The sequence below is a fragment of the Schistosoma mansoni genome, chromosome W (assembly GCF_000237925.1).
Source record: "Schistosoma mansoni strain Puerto Rico chromosome W, complete genome".
Lineage (NCBI taxonomy): Eukaryota > Metazoa > Platyhelminthes > Trematoda > Strigeidida > Schistosomatidae > Schistosoma > Schistosoma mansoni.
Window position 1 is genome coordinate 26,798,960 of NC_031502.1, and position 11,952 is coordinate 26,810,911.

General features: G+C 32.8%; 1 protein-coding gene across 1 annotated transcript; it reads left to right on the forward strand.

Moving 5' to 3' along the window:
• Window positions 1-7,569: 7,569 nt before the first annotated feature.
• On the forward strand, window positions 7,570-8,867 carry Smp_179600 (hypothetical protein; the record flags this gene model as incomplete). Its single annotated transcript, XM_018789176.1, has 2 exons — window positions 7,570-7,582; window positions 8,334-8,867. The coding sequence occupies 2 exons, from the start codon at window positions 7,570-7,572 to the stop codon at window positions 8,696-8,698; spliced, it is 378 nt and encodes a 125-aa protein (XP_018654645.1). The 3' UTR covers window positions 8,699-8,867.
• Between the last annotated feature and the right edge of the window lie 3,085 nt (window positions 8,868-11,952).

Sequence of the window (11,952 nt, forward strand, 5' to 3'; positions counted from 1 at the left end):
CCTAACACGTCCAAGTTAGTGCTTCTTTGATCCCTTTCCAGTTGTCCTCCATCGTAGTTTCTTGTTCTTTCAGTAGATCCTGTAAAGCTTGAAACCTGTTTTTGAGAGTTATCTTGAATTCGTTGAGTTTGTTAGTATCTCGAAGGAAGGCTGTATTGAACCTTTGTAATGCTGTTCCATCAGTTGTCCAGTGTTTCTTTGGCTTCAGTTTCATCTTGGTCACAACTAGGTGGTGATCTGAAGCTATGTCAGCTCCTCACCTGATTCTCACATCTTCCATTGTCCTTAGGAATTTTTCGTTGATACAAATATGATCTATCTGGTTTGGTGTGGTGTGGTCTGGCGAGATCCATGTAGCTTTGTGTATGCGTTTGTGTGGAAATATTGTGCCGCCTATAACCAATTTGTTGAATGCATATGGATTTACAAATCTCTCTCCATTTTCATTTCTTTTTCGCAGTCCATGTCGTCCCATTATATCTTCATATCCTGTGTTGTCCACTCCGACTTTCGCATTTAGATCTTCCATCAGGATGGTGAGGTCCTTTCTTGAGCACTCAGCTATGATTGATTGAAGCCTCGAGTAGAACTGATCTTTATCTTCGTCGTTGCTATCATTGGTGGGTGCATAACATTGGATAACGTTCATTGTGATCCCCTCCTTCTTTGTTTTGAATGATGCTTTGATGAACCTGGATCCATGAGATTCCTATCCTATAAATGCATCACGTGTTTCTTTGGATAGCATCAATGCAACTCCTTGTGTATGTGGGGCATTTTCTTCTTCATGGCCGGAGTACAGAAGTATCTCTCCCGTATTCAGCCTTTGTTGTTCAGCTTGTGTCCAATGAGTTTCGCCGATTCCGATTACTGCCAATTTGTATCTCTTCATTTCCATTGCTATTTGACTGGTCTTCCCGGTCTCTTACATTGTCTAGAAATTCCATGTACCTATAAAAATTGTTGCTCTGGTTTTTAGAAGGGGCATCGGCCTCGTGACTTCCGAAGAATCTCGGCTTTCATCATGAGACGTCATAATGCTTCCTTGAACTCGGAGGACAGAGTTTAAATGGTTTGAATTATTTTTTCTGGTTAACGTTTTTTAGTGAGTTAGTTTTCCACGGGATGGGGTCGCTAACCCTATGCTCAACCCTCCTCCTTTATCCGGGCTTGGGACCGGCAGTAACTCTAGAAGAGCTACAGGCAGAGTTACCTGAGGAGTAGAATTTTTAAAATGCTTATTGTTATTCCTGACTTGGATATTACATACTTAGCAGTTATAATCGAAATCTCTATACAATATTACTCATAAATTGTTGAATAACAAGTAATTGACACCATGCAATGTAATGAGGTAGTGACGTTTTCTATAACTGTAACTCATTATATTCTCAACGTCTGACCTTTTCTGACCTTATATAAACTTGAAGTAGCATGACCTTTTTGCGAAACCTACATAAACCTTTATGTTTCAATCATAAAAGAAAGTAAAAGCAATAACGTAAAACTGTGCTGGATAATTAATATACATCATTATATTCTCCAGTTTCTCACAAACGACTTCACTGAATAAAATTATTCATCGTGGGTCAGCTTACATAGCTTGCGGCGTAGGTGTATATTGTTCAACTGTTTGCTCTATCTCATTCTATGGTTTTAAAACATGGTTTTTTAAGGTAGAGAATATTGATAGACCTCAGGTTTCTGATTATAGATATCTTCGAAGCGTTGGTTGCGTTTTTTTTGCATAACCGAGTGAAAAATATTGACGTTATACATAAGATTTTACGCAAAAGTGGCGAATCATTTAATGAGATTGTTAGTCTCCATCGACGGAAGTTGTTGGGATGTGTTACGCACGCCTAATTACTGCCTACCTCGACAAGCAGTGTTTGCTGGGATAAGACTGGGTTGGAGGAAGGTTAGATGAGATCAGAATATGGCATCAGTCCATGATAGTAGATGCACACTACCTGGTTGGGTAGGGTATGATTAACTCAACCGGCTGTCTGAGACTTGTTAGAAATGTCTTGTAATCATTCATAAGAGCGAAGACTCATTCATCCTTTATCCCCACTTCAATCTTGAGGTCCAATATTCATCTAAACATATCTGTACATTTTGACTTTCTGAACCCTGTTCTCAGTGCTTAGCTTTTTTCATTAACATTGCAACTACATTATTGGTTTCCATATTGTTGATTTCATCTCCTTGTATATATAGGTCTATATATGATACATAGTACTTTAACACAAATCTATATAAGTAGAATAAAACAGTCCAAATAAAAAGTCATAAATCAGGGAAAACGTTGACAGAAAGGTATCCTGATGTATTAAAAAAGATCAATCAAGTTCGAAATTTTGTCAAAATAATCTGATTTTCCATCAAGACAGTGACCTAATAAATATACCCATCCGAAAAAGCAATAATGTAGTCAAGCTAAATACTATGGTATTTTTCCAACATGTTTCAGCCCTATACTTAATTTCCTAAAACAACTTTTTATCATTAATGAAATACTCTTCAATAAATTGTTGACAAAACAGAAAATAAAAACTGACTAGTGGATTTGCTCAACTAATTTTCGAATGTTTTACCTATGGTCTTACGAACGTGATGTTTATGTATGGATAAAGGTAGCTTCTTTCAGTGAATAGTGCATTCACTAAGAGCTACACGAATCTCTCTGATGTTTTTTTCATTGTCACGAATCACTAACTAGAGTCAGTGTCTGAATCATCTAATATACGGTAATCACAGGCTTAGAAAAGCTACTGAATAATCGCAATTTATGAAAAAGATACGTCGCTTGAAGCCACTGACAGTAGTATGGAAAATAAATGTTGCAAGTTTACATTCATAATAATTATAACATACCTGACTATTTCTCTTTTTTTAGCAGAGATTCGATGACCATTTCGTGAACTCCATCATTCATGAGTTAACATGGTCACTAGAAGACTATGATGTATTGATCATAAACGAAAGAATTTTTAGCCGGCTGAAGAAATCAGCATCAATAATAATCACAAGAAAAATAAACTCAAGAATCCACTTCAATATTTATCTATATTTTATCTAATATTAGGAAACTATTTTGAACTAAACATTGCATATTAACGGAGAGCTTGTAACCAATTTCGTTAGGACATTGTATGAATATGACTGTCGGAGACTTTTCTTTAAAAGCAAATCACTTTCATTTTTCAATAATGGCGTTTGGCATTAACTTACATCCATGTAACAGACTATAAGAGAGACTTGATAAGTATATATATATATATATATATATGTACTTATCAGGTCGATTATTTACAGGACTTTTTTCGCTATTAATTGTGGTTTTTATACCGGATTTCGCCACTTCCGTTGATATATGATATTTGCACATTGACATGAATTCTGAAACTCGTAGAAAGCTGTTTTATACAAAGAGGAACTTTTGCAACTAATTTTCATCAAATAAATAAATTCAGGACTTTAGGGCTTATTCATAAACTTGCTCGATAAAACTCGATTACATTCAAAAATAAGATAATGCGACACTAAAATTATTTTACACTGACTGATTGAGCTGAACAATACGACGTTTTCGTCTCATTGTCACTACATGTTTCTTAGAGTTCAATGGATTAACAGTAGTTTCATGTAATATTAATTATTTTTCCATTTCCAGAATACAGATAATTACATAAATAAGAACATAATTGATATAACACACATTATACAGTTGTGATGAGTAACTATGGATTAACTCAAGTTTCAAATTGGAGAAAACCTATCGAGAAACGCTTATTCATCAATGTCGCGTTTACTAACGTGGAAAGTAGAAGTATATGGACGGTTGTTTTACAAATACACAATATTTAATCAGTTAGCGAAGAAAAAATCGGAAACATAAATCTATATTGCGATAGATTTGTAGAATTCAGTTTCGAACTAACCAGCATGCGAAATTCGTTTACCAATCATGGTTGTGTACAACTGATGTTCGAACATTTTCATTAGGATGACTTAGATGAACGTGTATGTCCTATTTTATAATTATAGATCAGAAGGTTATGTCTCGCACACTGATTGTGCGAATGTGTTATCTATCACGTGAATTGATGTTCGTAATCTACTCGGATGACAGTTTCTCACGAAGTTCGAATTGTTGACTGGAACTACTCAATGATCGGACATCGGGGGATAATATCAATTGGTCAACAATGAGAGTCATTCATTATATCTAATAAAAACTATTATATACAAATTACTTTATGCAGTATTAAACGGGACAAATATTATTTCATATGTTAATGATTAAAAGATCCGAATATTGTTGGTCATCTAACATCACATCAAAATAAAACTTAATTATCACAATCTATTTTTATCATTCGTTTAAACTGTTTGTACTGATTCTTGCCCATTGAATACTCATTGAAATACAAATCCTAATGGTTTTGAACTATATTTCTATTCTGGTGGATATCTTTGTTAGGAATTGCTAAATAAATTTGGAGTTATTGTTTTGATTTTAAAAAAAGTCTTATTTATTACAGGTTTTTGTTAGAAAGTCATGATATTTGCAGTTTACTGATAACTGATTAAGAATTTTAAGGTGTCAAGACAATTAATATTAATCAAAAATAGATGTCATTCAACCTGTTTGAAGAATTGTGAGACGTTACTGCCGAATACTTCTATACATGGTCTAATGAATTTTCAAGGCTATTTCGTTTCTAATTGTTTCCTACTTAATGTCATTTTTTGATGTCAACCAACAGGAGGTGGTAACAAAGATCTACAAAACTTCATTAAACAATTACTGTGTCTTAACCGATGACTGACATCGAGATGGTTTCCTGAACTTTGATTAGTAGGTTTAAGTATGTCAGAAGTTAGCCAAATGGTCATCGACAATAGTGTGATACACTATAAGTTGACGAAAGCTGGAAATATGAACTGCTTGTTTCTTGCTCGGTCATTTAAAGATAATTTGTTCAGTTTCAGATCTGAGTATCCTTATTTTGATCTCTTCTATGATAGTGTTTGTCCAACACTGGTATATCACATGGTAGGCTGAAACTCAGCTCTATTTCCTCTTGTTTTACAATGGTTTTCTCATTGTTGTCAGCGTTCGACAAAACCCACTTTATAATGATAAATAGGTTTTGAGATATAATTTTTGACTGAGACTGTTTTGTCAGTAATCAGGTTTCTGATGTCGTCACTAACACTATCTCAATAAACACACAAATCATTATTTTCAGGATGAAATATAGGGACTTTAAGATCCATCGTGCATGCATTAACACGTATCACAAGTACCAGCTATGGTACTATGGTTTGAAAACGTACTAATTAAATAGCTTAAATTAATAACTTTGCTGACCAAAGTATTCAGATTTATTATGACATTAAATATTCCGTGTATGTGATATTAAGTTTTCGTGTTGATCCTGAAAAAGAAAAATTGTTATTTGGCACTGTTTAGATGTATATCTTAAGTGGAGAATTTATCCGTTTAGTAATCCCCTGAGGATAATGATTGTTTAAATAATGTCACTGAGTGGAGAACACCATAATTGATTAAAATGTACAGGAAAATTCCAAAATGAAATTTTTGTGAATAGATTTACTTACTCTTTTATTTAATAAATTCCTAGAAGAAATACATTGGACGAAGGGTATCTGAAGACATGCAAATGACTTTTTTTTGCTATTGCTCACTATTTAACTACGATAGTTAATTAAAGTTTGTACAAACTTTTAGAATAACCGAATATGTGTAAGGATTTCTTACATTTAAAATCCATTATGTGTCCTCAAGAAATACACAAAGAGTTAATGATTATAAGTGACACATTAACCGCAATATATATACCCTTAGGTAAATGTTTTTGTCTGGAATTTGTTGATGTAACAGAATCCTGTATCCGTAAACCCATGATTCATGTTATTTAGTGACTTAGGGCATCACCACTGACAATTCTATTTTGTTTTTTGATGAAGACATTAAAACTAACTAAAAAAGTAACAAATACTAACAAACTCTTTCTCGATTATGTGATGACATGATACCTGCCCTCACTACTATTTTATTACTATGTTTCCTTATCTGCGCTTCTAAAACACTTACGCAGTAAACAAAAGTTGTAAAGTCTGATTTATCAATTTCATGATTTGTAAATGGTAGTCTTCTTACAGTCCCTACGAGCCAGTAACAACAAGTAGGTCATTGTTGTTAATAGAGTTTATTAGAGACTTCCGTTTGCCTAAGGTACTACTTGTACCGATGATACTTATTCTATCCATTTGATATGTCCTATTAGTAGTAGGAGACTTCATTCAGTTGTTGTAGTAGGTTCAATATCAAATCCAGTGAAGGTGAATCTCATTTAACGTAATTGTTCAAATTCTCTTACAATGTGACTCTCTTTTCTTGTCTAGAGAGATTTAAAAAGTAATTAGGGAAATCAGTCATTCACGGCCACAGAAGGCTAAGCTTGGTTTTGCTGACAGGCTGGAGTCTGATAGTTCGTTTAATCTTCAATTACTATACTCCAAGTAGAGTTACGGATACGTGATGGTTTGAGATGGACGCCCAATCAATGAGGGGATGAAAAAAAGGTATTCATATCCGTATTCAGAGTTCCGAATAGCTGACATTTAGGACTATATTTTGGATGAGATGTATCTGTGAAAATGTGTACCGAATTCACAGTTTGTTTATCTTCAATTCTGTTTTCAGTAAAATAAAACTGACAACATAAAATACAGAAATAAATAAGAATTCTAAGAGCAGCTGAGTATCTTAACACACGATTACACTAAGCCCCTGGTTAATGAACACAAATTACCATGATTTTTCAGCCTTTTATTCTACACAACAGTCATACTACCTCATTAAAAAATATCATAATATGTAAATAAAAGGGAACACTGTGACATTTGGAATGACTAAAACGATAAAAGTCTCAAGAGAAAACCGATGTATTCCGGTAATGGAAGAAACCGCTCGAAGAAATGTTTTCTTTTACAATTGAGTAAACTATTAATTTCTTCGGTCACTCGGAATTAGTCTCGCGATAAATTTTATCTTTAAATAAATAAAGTTCTCCATATCTAATTTAAGATAATTCTGTACACTAACCGGTGAACTGAACTACTTTTCTCTGTTTTTTTAAATAATAAGAATAACGACAAGTTCTTCTCTTTTAAACGCTCATAAATCCATTGCTCACGTTTCTTTTGTTTTTTATTATAATTACTTGTTGATAAAAATCGATAAATCTTATTGCATATGATATCTGTTTCTGAGTGTTACAATAATTGACCTTTCCAGTAATTGTAAGAAAATTTATGATGACCTGTGACTCATTGTGACCCTGAGAAATTAAATAAATACTTCACAGAAGCAAAATTTTCTTCAGTCTCAGTGAACTTCATCTGGATTCTTATTATCTAACTTCTCTGTTCATAAGAACAAATTAAGTCTATAGCATATTTACTTGAAATCGGAATATTTCTAAACCTGTTTTTAACTATCCTGTGAACAAGCTATATTGTTCAGCTCAGATGTTGCAGCTAGGTAAGTTGAGAACAAATCTTAAATGACTATCGTAGTAATCATTTTAAGAGTGAATAAAATTTTAATAAATTCTTTGTATTATAAGACATAGTATTTAGGTATTAGATTGCTGAAAAATATGTTAGAAAATGTGACAAAATGTTGCTCATCGTCGATCATAAAACAAAAAAACTGTACATTCAGCATTTGTCGAAGATGGTTCGATCTTTTGGTTCGATCTTTAGAAATTTTTTCTACATTTTACAATAGAAAAATATACATGTAGAGTATTAGGCATATAACAGCTACTTGAGTAGTTGACGTAACCCGCATCAATAGCACAGGCTTTTTTCATAATATCATTATTTATTACCACTAAGACTTTAACAACCTACATTACCTCATTGCTCCCATTAGGGTAGATATATTAGTGATCATTGTTAAAAATCGTACATTTGTTTCTGCAGAATAATGCGTTGAGTGCTTCCATAGAGTGTACTATCATACCTTGATTACTTATGCTTCAGCTAGATAATACCAAAACAATAAGAAATGTTGTGCTGATGAGGATAGTTGACGGGAAACCCTTAACTCCTGTTCCATGTTATTTAGAGTTTGCTAGAAAATTTTATAAACCCTAAAAATACACATAAGATATTTACCTCACAGTTAGACTGCAGAGCTCTAGTAGATATTTTCAGATCTCAAACCTTATTTTTCCTAAAGACAACCGTCTAAAATATTGTTTTATTTATTTATCTTTCATCTCAAGATTCGAAATCGAAATACAAACCTGAATTTAACGATCAGTCACAGTCGTCCATCCCAAAGCTCCCTGAGTTGAGTTTTCAAGATGTTGAGAAATATTTTTCCGATTTATGGTTTGAACAATTATCCATCAGTGAAGCGGTTAACAGAAGTGAATATCATACATCAAATACAGCTGAGGGAAATTATCAAACGATCTCATTATCTGACGAACAGTTGTATAACACTGATAATCATATATTAGCGAACCAATTGTCCATATTTCCTAAAAATACCGACAGCCGTAAAATGAGCACGGTTGAAAATAGACGTAAAAGACGCTGGAAAACTATGGCACGTGCTATGATTCCTAAAACACAATATTTTTAATAGCTTTAAATAATTTCAGAAATTACAAAGTCCTAATTGTCACTCACGTCTATCACATAAAAACTAATCACAATAACTTTATTTAGATTCACAAGAATGATGTATAAATTTTTAAAAGTAACTTGATAATTTCTTGCTGAATATTGCATTTCATAAAGTTTCTAATCAATGCCTTGTTTTCCATATATCTGTCAGGTGATTTCACTTTTGGCTATCAGGTTGGATACAGAAGTTCCATAATCTATCGATGTCAGTGATTAAGAATATAAAGATTTCAATGATCAAGCCATCAACTTCAAGTTAGTATTTATCCATCACTTTAAATGAATATTAAGAAATGCTTTCCCTAAAGTATAGGGAATGTCATTCATATATGTTAACATTAGTGATCTTGGTGTAACTTGAACAAAACTGGTACTTACCACAGGAAACCGTGATTCTCACGGTCCATGAAAGAAGACGAAGACAATAGATGAGGATTTGTTATACATCAAAAATAAATCAAAGCTATATCCTATTATGTGAAATTTTATGTATTTTCTTTACACCGATCAGTATTCAGGTTGGAATACATTAAACCGAATAGCACTTGTCACCAACGAATTAATAACTTACTTTATGAGCAGAAATTTATCATATAAGACTAAACGGTTTTAACCAACACATATAGCTAATTTAGTAAACTATATGATTAAGTATCATAGACAACTAGAGGAAATCTATTTTGTAGATCAGTCTCACTCCAATCCATTAATATCTGTTTCATCATCTTACCAGTGCTAGAAATGGACACTCGTCTCCTGAAACATCAAATAATTGTTTGCTAGAATCCTGAAATAGGATATTAATTTACAGTGAGTGCCTACTGTTTATTATTGATATACCCTATAATCAATGTGAACTAGAGTAAGTAGGTATAGTTAAATAAAACAATTCAGGCTACAAACAAATCCTTATAGAATACCACTGAAAAAGGTTATGATGTAGTGTTGGTCAGTTGTAAACACTAAGTAATCATCATTTTTTCTTGATGATGTTAGTGAAGTATTAATCTATGGGGTAAGATAATGAGAACTGAAATAAATATTAACGAATGTGAACATTATCGTATAGAAGCTCATACTTTCCGGAGGACTTTAAATACCATAAATCATACTACTACTTCAACTTCTAAAGAAAAGTGATTTAGAAATTATAACAAATTTGCAAATCTATGAAGTCATATGACAACTTTTAGTTCAAATTTGTTGCTAGTTCGTGTACCACTGAAAAGTAAATTTCAGTGTTGTTATAAAGAAGAAATGAATAAGAATTTACGATTACTAACAGAAGCGAAAATCTAAAACCTGATGAATTAGTGGATAATGATTGAGGATTATGTAACTAAAATAACATGGAAATTACTATTTTCAGTTTCTGAAAAAGAAACGTAATTCATGTCTTAATAAATCAAGGGGAATTTTGACTAGCTCAACTTCCGAAGTTCGAAAAATATCTATCTGTAGTTCAGTGACAACTACACGAATAAGACAATTCCATTTCATCCGTCACATTCTCACGGATAGACCATTCTTTATTCTCGTGTAAAATAACTGCTTGGAAGGAGATGGATTATTCAGTTTACACTGTAAATGGAAACACAGCACCTACTGGTATTTAATAACACAAGTCAATAAGCCATTCGAGATAGTCTCGATAACTTGACTGTAATATATATCTAGACTTGTGTGGGGGATACTCTTTTCGTCATTATCTCTCAGGTATTATCACTTCTAAAGTAGAGATATTTGAATATTAGATACGTATTTATTGATTTCTAACGTTTTCATTGATAAGTTTATTAGTGAATATTCGTTTTTCTAAAAGGAATTATTAGAAGTCATTGATAATTCATAATCTAATATATATTGACATACTATCTAAGTTCCTATAAACAATATTATTTATAGTGCTGGATAGTAACTGCATGTGAAGCTTCTTAAAGGCAGTTATGTGTCTTCCTGAATAGGCTGTTTTTAATAACATATTAAATTGTACTCACTTTCATCCAGTACAGTAGGTAAAATAGGAACCACCATTATTTTCCTGATCTACTGTTAGCCCACTGTAGTTATGGACAAGGTGAAAGCGTCAATTAACATAACTAAAGAGTTTTAAATGAGGATTAGGCACTTAAAAAATAATACTGTAGCTGAACCTTGAGGTTTAATCAATATTTCAGCCAACAAAGTAAACTTAAATGGGAAACGTTAGGATATTCCAGGAAGTAAAATGTTCATTTCAAATCTGTTATTTGTGAGAGACATTTATTTATTTATGTATCTATGATTATTTTTTTATAGACTACACAGAAATTGGGTCATTAATAAAGTGATCGAAAAATTCAAAGCGTAATAGTTTAGGGTGTAGTAAAAAGCAATAAGATGAAGATACATTGTGGATGAAAAGAGTGGAATATGCAAAGTAGATGAAGAAGTAAAAGACAGATGATGGTGATGATAACTTGCAAATTTAAAGATAGGTTAAGACTATGACAAAATGGAGGATTAGAGATGTTCTTTTAGCACAGAAGTTGCGGTCCAAGTAAGTGAATTTTTACGACAGCGACTCTGTACAAGTTCCCTATCCATGTACCTTAACACCATTTTATCTAGTTTTGTAGATAAGTCTGAAAAATAAACAGGGCAGAGCTGTGTGACTGGAGCTGATAAAGCATTAGACAGTAGAGCTGCTGATCATTGCATATTCACCATCTAACATATATGCAGGATATTGTGATGGGACAAGTTTGTGAAAACTACTCTTTTTTGGCCTACTAGTTCAAATAAGCTCAGTTTGGCCAAACAGCCTGTTTTTTCCTTGAATTATCCCCGAATCATCGATCAAACATAAAAGACAACTTGGAACTCCCCCAAATGAAAGATATTGGTTAAAGTTCCTAGAAGTTGGTTTCACAGGATATCTGCTCTTGCACGTCCCTTTGGATACAAATGAATTGGCTTGAGTGATAGCTTTATAAGTATCACCACACTAACTATGACTTAACATGCTTCTATTTTTGTTATAACCACCTGATTTTACTTCATTAGTTAGAATTCGCAAGTTCAATCAAAAACGAAATGACCTAGATAAAGAAAATTATCTGCAAACTTGATTACTATTTTACTTAAATATAGTCAATCAGTCATTTAGTTTATGAGTTCAATATACTACTCAACTTGAGTATATGCACTCTTTCTTTTGTTGTTTTTGTG